Raw genomic sequence first — 13,406 nt, forward strand, 5'->3', positions numbered from 1 at the left:
GGATGGGGGAGGAAACTGGAGCACCTGGAGGAAATCAATGCAGTCACAGGGAGAACGTGCCAACTTCACATAGTCAGCATCGGAGGTCAGGATTGAACCCAGATCCCTGGCAACAGCTCTACCAGTTGTGGCCGTGCCGCAGCTACTCTCTGCCATTTTAACTCTCCGAATAAAAACAAATTCAACTCTTTGAATACAAATTTAACTCCAACATTTCTGGCATGGATCTCATGTATCCAACAGTGTAGGGGAGAGGGAGGGGGGGAACCCTCCCCCCTAAAACTACATGTTGCCCTGCTGAATGATGCACTGAGGGTTAGTTGAGTATCCACTTACTGCATCTGACCAGCAACACTCAACACAATATGCCTGCTTTGCTTCCTGAGCCTCACATTTGTCAATAATTCATTGCACCAGAAGCACTTTGATGCAATTCTGCAACGTGCTCAATGATCTGTATCAATGCAAGTTTTGTTTCAAATGCCTTTGAGACTGAGAGGCTCATAAAGTTGATGGGGGAAAAAAAATCCTTTCACTCAAATTGTAATCTGGCACAAGCTTCAAAGTCATAGGATGTGTTCTCAGCTGCTCTAATTGGTCCAAGATATCTGGTGTAGTGCTGCAGGAAATTAGTACTGCAGACAAGCCCATAGAAACCCCACAAGAACTGTTAAATCTGAAGCCAAATCTTCATAAAAACACAAAGCAGCTGACTTTCACAAACATACTTCAAACATTCCCACCGATGTTAAACTCGGATAAGGTCAGTGAAAATGTGAAGCTGAATATACAGGTAGAGGTTTACTTGGGATTAAGTTGAAACAAGTCTTCGTTGGAGATGCTGGAGATACTCAGATACTCAGCAGTTCAAGTAGTAGCTCTTGACATTAAGTTTTAACTGCTTCTCTCTCCACTGACTAGACTTGATTGGCAGCTCCAGCATATATTTAGAACGTGGGAGGAAACAGATTTGGTTACAGTGTAAACAGATAAACTCCATACAGAAAATGCCATAAATCAGGATTGAACCCACAACATGTAGCTCCAATAGTTGTGCCATTATTCTCCATAGACCCAAGCTCATCCAAAATTCCACTACCAGGACCCCTAATCACAACAGTGGTGATTTACACTGCCCCCTGTTGGAATAATAACTCTGTTTTAACATTGTCACCTCTCCAGAACAAGGGGTCACAGTTGAAGGATAAGGGGGAAATCTTTTAGGACCAAGATGGAGAAAACATTTTTCACACAGAGAGTGGTGAATCTGTGGAATTCTCTGCCACAGAAGGTAGTTGAGGCCAGTTCATTGGCTATATTTAAGAGGGAGTTAGATGTGGCCCTTGTGGCTAAGGGGATCAGGGGGTATGGAGAGAAGGCAGGTACAGGATACCGAGTTGGATGATCAGCCATGATCATATTGAATGGCAGGCTCGAAGGGCAGAATGGCCTACTCCTGCACCTATTTTCTATGTTTCTATGTTTCTCCAAACACCTCCATTCATACAATCCCCCAAGATCACACCATATCTCCAGATCCATCCGTTCGATCAGCTTGTGTCTTTAGTTGCTTCCATAAACCTCTCCCAGCTCTTAACCTCTTCTTATCTCAAGATCCTTGTAAACAAACTACAGATCACCTGCCCCCCAAACTCTCTGTGAGGCATTTTGTCAAGTTATATTGGACACCACTCCTCTGAACTACTCAGGAACACACGAGTTAAATTCAGTACAGAGATAAAAGTTGTTAGTGTTAAGTGTGGTGTCGGTTGCAGCAATTCTGATATGTATGGCATACAGAAACAAATGCAGATACTGGTTTATATTAAAGATAGACACAAAGTGCTGGAGTAACTCAGCATCTATGGAGAAAAAGGATGGGTGCCATTTTGAGGCAGGACGCTTCTTCAGACTGAATGTAAGGGGTGGGGTGAGGAGTTGGAGGTGAGAAAAGACCAAGTTTATTTATGTACCTCAAAATTGAGTAGTCGTTACTCAAATAACAACACACGATAGGCCTGAGCATATTATATACACTTCCACAATGCATTATTCTCCACTACAAGTGTCCAACACGTTGTGTAACAAGTAGAATGTGGCGTCAGGCAGCTGCTTTCAACGGTACATTATGTGCATCAGCAAGCAAATAGAAATACTCGTCCCTCAATCAATAAGCCATATGCTTGACAAAGCTACTTCCTTCAGGACAGATAGATCATGTTATGTACCTTCACACACAAACCCTTTGTACCATCACTACAAGCACTAAAGTGATAATTTATTTAAAACCCACAGGCGCCAGTTGAATTTAGACCATCTCTTGTGGGACTCAAATAAACAATTGATGCCGACTGAACAGATCTTTTCCAAAGATGGTTTTGCATTGGCAGTTATTTTTTGTTAAATATATGCAAATAATCTCCTCCATGGCATATAATAGAATAACACTACAGGAGGCCACATAATCTATAATGTTTGTGTCACCTCGGGCTGCCCAATTAATCCCATTCTCCTGCCCTTTCCCCCCCCCCCCAAAAATAGTTTGTTCTTTTCGTGGATTTGTCCGTGCTCCTTTTGAAGGGTTGTTACCAAAGCTACTTGCACCAGCTCTTAGGCAGTGCATTCCAGACCTTGACCTCTTTGTTGATACAGCAAGTGAAGACTCTGTGCCTTATCACAGGGAAACATTGTAAAATGCCTTCACACACAGAGAGACCATGTACCACAAAAAGTGATAGCAAATGAGTGCAAACAGTAAACCTGACAGGTGGGAAGCTTATTCCTGTGAGCGTGCTCGGACAAATACCGCCTTGCATGAGAGGCAATTCCTCCTTCACCACATTTGCCTGGATAGCACAACTGTTTGAAGAGCACTGTAATATAATATTCTCACACAACAACAAGCCTGTTTCATCCTTTATCCCAAACTTGTGGTCGGCAGGAAAATCAGGAGGGAGTTAATATTTCATTGTTCTATCTGGGAGAGATCATAAAACACTCTTGATAATAGGGGGTACACAAAAATGCTGGAGAAACTCAGCGGGTGCAGCAGCATCTATGGAGTGAAGGAAATAGGCAACGTTTCGGGGTTGGGAAATAAATGGGGTAATGGGATCAATGTGACGGAATAGATATATTATTGGATTGAGACAGCTCGGCAATAAGGGAAAGGGGGAGAGAGGCAAGTAATGATTTAAAACACAAAATACTGTGTGCTCAATCAAATACTAATACGTCCATATTATCAAAAGTAAAATAACCATTCATTTGCAAGGAACGAAGGACCACCCTGCTTTTTTCTTGTTTTTGTACAAATGAATAGCACTTACATTTCCGGATACTTCACTCCCCTTTCGAGCCCAAGGTCCCTGTAGGCTTTGCAAGCCATGAGGATGCTTTCGGTTCCACCAGACGTTACCTAAACAAGCAAAGGCAGATCAGAGTAATTGCATGTTCTCATATTCCATGGAAATTGTGCAGTAAATTCCAGGCATATGCATCCCTGAGAGAGGCTAACAGAATCTCTTTGGGAAACCCGGCTACATTAAATCGGAGAGTAACTAGAATCTGGAGACATAGAATCGCTCAACCAAGACCAGTAATCCAAAGTGGCTTTTTGAAAAAAAAAAACTATTAATCGATATTAAACCAATTTGCAGTGAATGGTAATAAAATTGGTCTAAAAATTCATCAACATATATAAATAAGTATTCAAGCAACCTAATGTTGGCTGGACAACATAATTAAACAACATTCGCAATGTCATCATGAATACACCACTATATTAGTAAATCACATTACCAGATGATTTATACAACAATGTTTGATTGCGGGTTAATTTTTTTTCCAGGACAATTCTACTCGATGTCACACACATCCTTTAATGCTGCTGCTGGAACTCTTTTATCTTTAGCTGTGTGTCAATAAGTTGCAAAGTCCCCAAGTGTTTTGACTCTTACCTTGCCCTTAAAGGAGCAAGCTACATCGCCGTATCAAACCACTGTAGGCGGTTTCAAACATCCACACTTCATCTGACCAGTCGTGGATGGAGAATAATTGCGGGTCTTGCCAACAAATGGATGAATAAATGAAAATTCTCATACAAGTGATGGTAAGGTATTGCTTTCATTTGGTGCATCTCACGTGCAACGAGTGGGGTGTGCCAGCATTCACCTTAAAGTCAGAGTTTTGGTAAAGGCACTTCAGCACAAGAAATTAAAAAGGCCAGTACTGTGTGCACTCGAATCATTATTTTGATAAGTTAAGGTGAAGTTCCAGCCACTCTCTGAAATGGTACAATAGCTCCAGTGGCTATATCTTGAAGCAGAGTAGAATTATCCCTAATATTCTGGACAAAAACTGCCCATCGGCCAAACACTTACATGCACAGACTGTAATTCAGTCTCTGGATTTTAACAACATGATGCAGATGAAATGTTTGCTCCCCAAATATTCTGATAAAGCTCTATATTCATCACAAGAATGTAATGTTGTGCTGGCAATTACTTAGTTACATGGGTGCTTCTCTGTAAATGCTCTGTTGATAGCCCATGGAACACATGCCACCCACATTTATGATTTGAAGACACACACTGCTAGAAAATACTAGTCAATGCGTACAAGTCAATTCCAAAGTCATCACTTGGAACATATAAAGTATGGCAGCTATTCCTGGCAGATTAGTAATTACAAACAATAAGGCCTTGTTATTGTAATTATTGAGAACCAGCATATAAATACAACTTGGTTTCTTATGTCTTTTCAGTCTATCGAATAGGATGTTAAACAGAGGCACTGTCTTCCCCCCAACCCCCCTTCAGCTGAATGTAAAAAAATGTTGCAGCACTATTTCAATGAAGAATATGGAATTCTTCCAAGTGTACAGGAGCCAATATTTATCCTTGAGTCAAGATTAAAAACATAACACCTGGTTAACGCCCATCACTGATAACCATATTCAATGGTTCTGTAGTTGATGCACTTGGCTACCAATGCATCCAACTTGACCAACTGGAATCTATCAAAAACTGTCACAATGAATGAAACTGGCTCAAAATCCTGTTCATCCTTCACCCACATGCGTGACCTACACTGGTTCCCAATTGAGCAATTCCTTGAACTTTCAATTCTAACAACTGCTTTACATGCTCCTATAAACTTATAAACTCCAAGATCGTTGCACTCCCTTGCTGTTCCCCAAATGTAATCACTCCAGCTCCGCCAGCTGTTGGCACCCTAAGCTCTGGAATTCCTTCTGTGAACTTCACTTTGAAAGCTACTTCCCCAGCCAGCCCTTAGTCAGTAATCCCAGTGTCACATGCTGCAAGTTTTAGCTGATTCAGCTGCTGATGCACCTTGGAATGTCATTGAAAGGGCAGTGACAACGTTAGCTACTCCTGTTGTAAATAGGCCCTCACTACAGAATACAAGGAGGATGTGCTTATACAAGCAGAATATGCAGTGAGTAACAACCTTTGGACTTCTGCATCATATCAACGCATCTGGTTCCTAAAAGATAAAACTATCAGCCAAATTGAATTCGATAAAACGTAAACATATCTGCATAACATCGCCTTTGAGCGGTGATTTATACCGTAATTAAAGATCATAGGGCATTCCTATCACTGCTATCTAAATGTTGCCATAATTGATGAACTTGTTTGTCTGTTCACAGACTCGACTCTCATAACTTGAGTGCAATACCAGAGTGAATATTACCTGCCAGAACTCTTGGCTGAAATTCAACATCATCCTAGATTAATATTTCAATCCACTTAAAAAACTTAGTTCATTTTTGATTTCTTGCAGAACTTAAATCTGATTTTGTTCTTCCACATCTGTACCTTAAGCAAGACGCATGTTCATAGCCCATCATAAACCACTCCTGAACCCCTACAACTGATCATAACAAGAGGCAGTTTAGAGTCAAACAGCATAGATCTGTTCTGGAGTTAGGCGTACTCCAGATTAAAGATTTCCTTTGACTAAATTGCAATCCAGAAGTTTTATGGTTATTATATGCTGAGGCAACAACAGAAATTTCTGTTTATAGACCACAAACACTGAAGCAAATATCCTCGTGACCTTCACAGGAATGCTAACAAGATGAAAACCACAAGTGATCCAAAAAAGGGAAGCATATGGTGAATGACACAAAGCAGTCAAAAAAGTGTGTAAGACACATCTTATAAAGTGAGAACGAGGTGTTTGAGGACCACACCACAAAAGGTTGATGCCTTCACAGTGAAAGACATCGCCATTAAGGAAGTAAATTCAGACATGGAGGACGTGAATGCAAAGAGACTGTAAATATTTGCCAAGCCATTCAGAAGTGAGATGATCAATTTTTCCATTCAAAGTGCAGTGGAATAATTCAACTCATTCTCTGCAAAGGCTGCTGATGCTGGGGGGAGGTGGATGAGCGGAGCACCTGGTACTCCAAGTCTGTGCAAAGGTTTCCACTGGATGAGGTTATCAAGCGGCATGAAGAAATCGTTAGTAAGTGGCACTGGGGACTAAATTAACCATAATGTCACTGAATGGCAGACAGACCAAACAAGCCATCCCTATCCTTCAAGCCCAAAACATGTCATTGCAAAGGATTTAGGTTTTAGCAACATAACTACTTTTAATCCGGGAATCAGTTATGATTTTATTTTTAAACATACTATTTCAATATATACTTCTATAAGATCATCCCACAGTAGCCTGTACTTCAACCAATAAAGTCCTAGCCTGTCCCAACCTCTCCCTAGAACTCACTCGAGTCCTGATAGCACCTTTGTAAATCTTCTCTGCACTCTTTCCAGCTTGATGGCATCTTTCCTATGGGAGGGTGACCAAAACTGAACACTGTATTCCAATTGTAGAGACAAAGAACTGCAGATGCTGATTTATTCAAAAGGACACAAAGTGCTAAAGTAACTCTGCAGGTCAGGCAGCATTTCTGGAGAACATGAATCAGTGACGTTTCAGGTTTTGGACCAGGATCCTTCTTTAGGTTCCAAGTGTGGCCTCACCAACGTCTTGTACAACTCTCACATAACGCCCCAATTTCTATACTCAATGCACCGACTGAAAGCCTTCTTCAACATCCAATGCTCTTAGGCACACTTTGGTTACACCTACCGTTCCACAGGAGTCAGGTCCCCCTTGGAAGAGTGTGCAAGACATCCGAACAACCTCTGCCTCCATCTTTCGCACTCCAGGGAAGATATCCGGGTGGAGGGGATTGCTCCAAGCAAAGTCCCCATAGACCTAGGAACAGAGAGAGGAATGGGATTGAAATGCATTGGAATAAGATGAGCTTTTCACTGCACCTTGATAAACTAAACAGGACTAAAAACTAGATTCAGAATTCCAAAAAAAATAAAATGAGGGAAACACTCAGCAGGTCAGGCGGCATCTGTGAAAAGAGAAACAATCTTCTTTACAGAACTGAGATCCACTATCGTAGCTTTCCCAATCTGAAACATTAGCACGGTTTCAGATGATTCCATAAGTGCTGCCAGACCTGTCGAGTGTCTTCATCATTTTCTTTTTTTATTGAAATGCCACTTTGCAGCTAAAGTATTCAATACGGAGATGATTCAAAGCCAGAGAAGGCACTAAGGTCCAACAGATCTAAACTGTAGTCCAAGGCCCCAACACCTAATCACCGCTGTACTGAGAGATTTTACCACATACAGGTCAACAGTCAGAGACAGAAGGCATGCTCTTCAGCCCACCAGCAACCATCCACTCACACATGATGAGTGTTTGACGGCACTGGGCCTGGAGTTTAGAAGAATGAGGGGAGACCTCACTTAAAACGTTCAGAATAGTGAAAGGCCTGGATAGAGTGGATGTGAAGATGTTTCCACTAGTGGGAGAGTCCAGGACTAGAGGTCATAGCCTCCAAATTTTAAGGAGTTGAGAAGGTATTTCTTTAGTCAGAGGGTGGTGAATCTGTGAAATTCTTTGCCACAGAAGGCTGTGGAGGCCAAGTCAGTGGATATATTTAAGGCAGAGATAGTTTCTTGATTAGTACGGGTGTCAGAGGTAATGGGGAGAAGTAAGGCGAATGGGGTTAGGAGGGAGAGATAGATCAGCCATGATTGAATGGCAGAGTAGACTTGATGGGTCAAATGGGCTAATTCTTCTCCTATCTCTTATGATCTTGTCATCCATCCATTCACACAAATGATAAATAATTCACTTTATAATTTCCTCACATTTTCCTCAACTGCCCCTAGATCCCACAACTTATCTAGATACTGGGAACAAGTTAAGATTAACGTACAGTCACGCACGTTTTTGGGAAGCGGAAAGAAACCCGAGTAAGCAGCTAAAACAAAAAAAATGCAGTAATGTGATTACGATTAATTTAAGTCCCTCTTTACCAGTGAACAATCAGGTAAAAGTGCTTGCTCATGGTCTGAAACTTTAACCAGGAATTGTGCCCTCACCAGGATCATTAAGGTTGTTTAGAACTTTTCTTCAGGACACGGCAGCTTTCAAAGGCCTCAAAGACCTCAAAGGCCTCAAAGACACGGCAGCTTTCAAAGACCTCCTACTTGTCTTCATTATAAAGACTACTACCTTTAAATAAAGAAATCGTAATGCATTTTATGATTTTGGTGATAACACACCTGAACTATCAAATGGTTGGCAAGCAGGACGTCAAACACATTTTCCACCTTCTACGTGGATATCTATTAAGTTGATACCTGCGACTTGGAAGGTTTTTTATGTATAGAAGGGATGAATAGAAACACTGTCAGAGGCTAAGGGACTGTGACACCAATTTTCTCCAGTGAAGTCTGAGAGGATATCACTGATGCAAAATTCTGAATCGAGGGTTTGTTTCACTCGGGTGGAATCTGTAACTACGTGAAGTTGCCTCTGATCACAGATCAAGCTTGTAGATCAATATCAGGAGAGATTTCTTCACAAACTGTTGTTAATGCCTGGTCACTGTGTGTATTCAAGAGGACGGTGTCTTAGTTTCTGATCTGGCAAAGCCTCAACTCTCAGATAAGATAAGCAAGGTGCAGCAAGTGATTACAGAGGCAAGTAGCACACTGGCCTTTATTACAAGAGGAATGGAGATTAGAAATACAGATAAAGAGCAACAATTGTACTGGTGGTACGAGTGAAGCCACACTCAAGAGTGCTGTGTTGAGTTTCAGTCCTCTAGTACAGAAAGAATGCACTGACATTGGAGGCAGCTCCCAAAATATTCATTCAGCTGATTGCTGGGGTGAGAAGATTGTCCAGTCACGAGTACAAAATAAATTAGATCTATATTCGTTTAGGACGGATAGACACAAAATGCTGGAGCAACTCAGCGGGACAGGCAGCATCTCTGGAGAGAAGGAATGGGTGGCGTTTTGGGTCAAGACCTTTCTTCAGACTGCGAGTCAGGGGAGAGGGAAACAGGAGATATGGAAGGGTACAATTAGAACGTAAGGTGTGAAAAAGACAGATCAAAGCATATGTTGATCAAGGAAATGTAGAATACTTCATTACTGGCTGGGGGGGTAACGATGAGGCATACAAGCAGTAAAATTCATTGGTTTAAAAGAATGATGGGTATTTATATTGAAGTACACAATTCTGAGCAGTCATGACAGGGTAGATGTTAAGATGTGGAGAGTGAGCGGATGCGTTTTTAAAAGATTGGGGTAATTGAGGTCTGTGGGGGAGAGGAGGCCTGGGGCAGATCAGCTGTGAACATATTCAACTGAGGAGCAGATCCAAGGGGGTGAATGGCCTGTTCCTGGTCTTATATTGTTCTTTGTGCATTCGTGAGGGATATAATGATTGAGTTGAAAAATGGACTTGAAGCAAAAGATTACTGTTCACCGCAGGCTATTGAACAGCCTCCTGCTGTTCCCATTTATTGCACTGAAAAGAGTAGTGCATGGTCATGCCCAAGTCTTGCTGCCAACCTTAAGTTAGAGGATCTGCTGCAAGGCCGCAGGTTTCCACACAGCGCTGGGGCCAGGGATGGGGTTCTCACCCATCTCACATGGCTGGTGTCATACCAGCATTGAACAGAAACAGAGGGAAGGGATTAGTGTTACCGGAGGCAGGAGGATCAGTACTGACGATTTGTTATGATACATCGAGCCATTTCCTACCTTCACCATCAGTTTTGTGAGTTGTTCCTCGCCACTATACACGGTGCCAGAGACTTGGCCCTTTTCCCAACATACTTCCCCTGCAAGAGACAAAGCATGGAGAAAGTGGATCAGGCAAACGTCTCTCAACATTAATGTACTGTTGCTCGTGACAGGATTTTAACCCTGATCAATTAACTCTGCATGCTACAAAGCTGAGATGTCAATGCAGGCAAAGCAACACATTGCATGAATCAGCTAAACAGATAGAAGTGTGGGGAAATGTGAGGTTACACAGTGGCGTGCAGAACACAATAGAGTTGTTAAAAAAAAAAAAGCATTGTTGTTAAAAAGAAGAGACATAGAACATTGCCACATGGAAGGACCTGGGGGTCCTTATACAAGAAGCTAATATGGAATAACCGCAGGGAATTACTGAGACGTTGAACTAAAACCTCAATGGGCCCTCGGTGGGAGGTCCTGCTCCCATTTATCCCCAAGAAACAGATTCTGGATCTTAGCATTTTGTGCACAGCAAGCTCCCATAAGCAGCTGCCATGCTTCCATTATTACATTTATGAATACAAAAATACTTCACTGGCTGGTGTGCTCCCAGCACATCTGAATGTTGAAAGGTGTTATACAAATAAACATTTTTTTTCCTCTGGATACATGATGGAGAGAAATAAAATGGGTTCATAGCCACATGCACTAAAAATATGCACATGGAACGCTAGTGCCACCAAATTTCAGAAGCAGAATACAAGGAACAGCTGTGAATATATAGTGCATGAGAAACAGAATGGATTTCTCTCGGCGTGGTGATGCAGCAGTAGAGTTGTTCCCCAACAGCGCCAGAGACCCGGGTTTGATCCTGACTATGGGTGCTGTCTGTACAGAGTTTGTACGTTTTCCCCGTGACCTGCGTGGGTTTTCCCCGGGCGCTCCGGTTTCCTCCCACACTCTAAAGACATACAGGTTTGTAGGTTAATTTGCCTTCAGTAAAAATTGTAAATTGTCCCTAATGTACAAAATAGTGTTAGTGTGCAGGGTTCGCTGGTCAGCGCGGACTAGGTGGGCCAAAGGGTTTATTTCCTTGCTGTATCTCAAACTAAAACTATCCCGGGGAATAAAACCTATCTTATTTCATTCAGGTGGGAGAGTGAAAATTTTTTTTTTTTTTTAAATCCTTTCAAGTAACAATCACATTAACTTACCCATTGTTGTGTATTCTTTAATCTTGGCGAGGAGATCAGACTCCGTTAGCCCATGTGCCGGTAAAGACGTGACATATGTCATTCCATCTTCTAGGGTTAGGACACTTGAAGCCAGGTCGCTGAGTGCTTTGTCAAGTTTCTTCTGTATCTGTTGGTGGAGGGCAACAAGGGTGTTTAATGTGCCGATTCATTCAGGTGTTCGCTCTTCCCTGCATCTCAGTGAATGAAGGGTGAAGAGTGAAGGGCCACGCAGGTGGGCAAAAGAAAGCCTTGGATGACGGGAGAAACTCAGGCTCTGGTCAAGAAAAAGGTTTGGGACAGGGGTGGGCAGCTAGAATCAAGTGTATCCCCGGAGGAATTAAGGGAACTGAGGAGCACACTAATGAAATTAATCAGGAGAGCAAAACGTTGAACAGGAGGTCGCTCCGGCAGATATTAAGGATAATCCAAAGAGTTTTTTTTTATAAGTACATAAAGGGGAAAGAAGAGTAACCAGAGAGAGAATAGCTCGATCTACTGTATCTTAGGGGGGGAGAAAAGGGGGGTGAGGTCGCACCCAATACACTCCCCCCTTCGGACGGCCATGCAATCTATTGTAATGTGGAGCTGCAGGAGATGGGCAAGGCTCTCAATGAGTACTTGGGGACTTGGGAATTTGGGGCAATCAATTTGAGGGCAGTCAGTATTATGGTCAAGGAGGTGCTGAATGTCCTTACGCGTATGAAGGTAGACAAATCTCCCGTGCATGCTCAGATATATCCTTGGCGCAAGAGAGATGATTGCAGGTGCCCTGGATGAGATTTACAAGTTTAAATACAGGTGAGCTGCCAGAAGATATTGTGCCTTTATTCAAGGGCAACTATAGGCCAGTGAGTCTGAAGGCTTTCGGCACATTGGCTTTCATCAATCAAGGTTTTGCACTATAGCAATTAAGATGTTATGTTGCATCTGTACAATGTGTGGTGAAGCCACAGTTGGAGTACTGTGTTGGGGATGGGTCACCCTGTTATAGGAAATATGTTGTTAAGCTACAAAATTTACAAGCATGTTGCCAGGGCCTGAGCTTTGGCAGGCTGAGACTGTATTTGGTGGAGTGTAGGAGGATGAAAGGTAATCTTCTAGAGGTGTATAACATCTTGAGGGGAATACATAGGGTTGATGCACGGAGTATTTTACCCAGAGTAAAGGAATCAAGAACCAGAGGACATAGGTTGAAGGTGAATGGGGAAAGATTTAACAGGAATCTGAGGAGCAACCTTTTCACACAGATGGTGGTGGGTGTATGGAATGAGCGGCCGGAGAAGTTAGTTGAGTCAGGAAATATAACGATATTTAAAAGGCAGTTGAACAGGTATATGGATAGGAAAGGTTTAGAGGGATATGGGCCAAATGCAGGCAGGTGGGACTGATGTAGATTGGGCCCCTTGGTCAGCGAGGGCAAGCTGGGCCAAAGGGCCTGCTTCTGTGTTGTATGACTGACTCATTATAACCTCTGCAAACCTTTGAAATTTGAAATGTAATACCAGGGAAACACCACTCTGCAAGTAAGTCATTCTTTGCTAACAATTATCTTTTGTTACAATTAAAGTAAGTTTTCTTTGAGCTGTCTCTAAGCTTTGCCAGAATCAATTAAGTATAAAGAACTGAAGTTATCCGAACAGTTAAAAATAAATTGAACAGAATTTTTTTTTAAATCTGCATCAAGTTCCAGCAGTACAAATCTACATACAAGTAACTTAAACAAGCTTCTGCTTAAATATCACTCTTCAGCAATCAAGCATTTTTAACATCTTTTTTTAAGAAAACAATCATTAAAATGAAGTGCTTCCTGGCCTAAATCAACATTCAATAACAGGCCAGATCTCAAATCAGCACCCGCGACACAGCTGGACACAAGCCAAGGTCAGAGCGCAGAGAGAAATGTGTTTTGACAGACTGAGTGGATGTGACGCAAGTCAGAACCGCAGTGCTCTCTGCCCTAATGGAAAAACTGCTCCATAAACTCTTATTTAGTTTTAGTTTAGTTTAGAGATTCAGCGCGAAAACAGGCCCTTCAACTCACCGAGTTGGCGCTGGCTCACCAGCG

At 42.2% G+C, this 13,406-nt stretch overlaps 1 protein-coding gene across 2 annotated transcripts in view; it reads right to left on the reverse strand.

The window, feature by feature from the left end:
* The window catches only part of sgpl1 (sphingosine-1-phosphate lyase 1), a 96,675-nt gene that overhangs the window by 18,966 nt on the left and 64,303 nt on the right, over positions 1 to 13,406 (reverse strand). For both annotated transcript variants that reach the window (XM_055661772.1, XM_055661771.1), the window contains exons 4-7: positions 11,321 to 11,468; positions 10,125 to 10,204; positions 7,129 to 7,257; positions 3,330 to 3,418 (exon numbers count right to left, since the gene is read on the reverse strand). In XM_055661772.1, the coding sequence (XP_055517747.1) occupies positions 3,330 to 3,418; positions 7,129 to 7,257; positions 10,125 to 10,204; positions 11,321 to 11,468 (446 nt within the window). The remainder of the gene's footprint in view (positions 1 to 3,329; positions 3,419 to 7,128; positions 7,258 to 10,124; positions 10,205 to 11,320; positions 11,469 to 13,406) is intronic.

Source organism: Leucoraja erinacea, chromosome 34 (genome assembly GCF_028641065.1).
Source record: "Leucoraja erinacea ecotype New England chromosome 34, Leri_hhj_1, whole genome shotgun sequence".
Classification (NCBI taxonomy): domain Eukaryota; kingdom Metazoa; phylum Chordata; class Chondrichthyes; order Rajiformes; family Rajidae; genus Leucoraja; species Leucoraja erinaceus.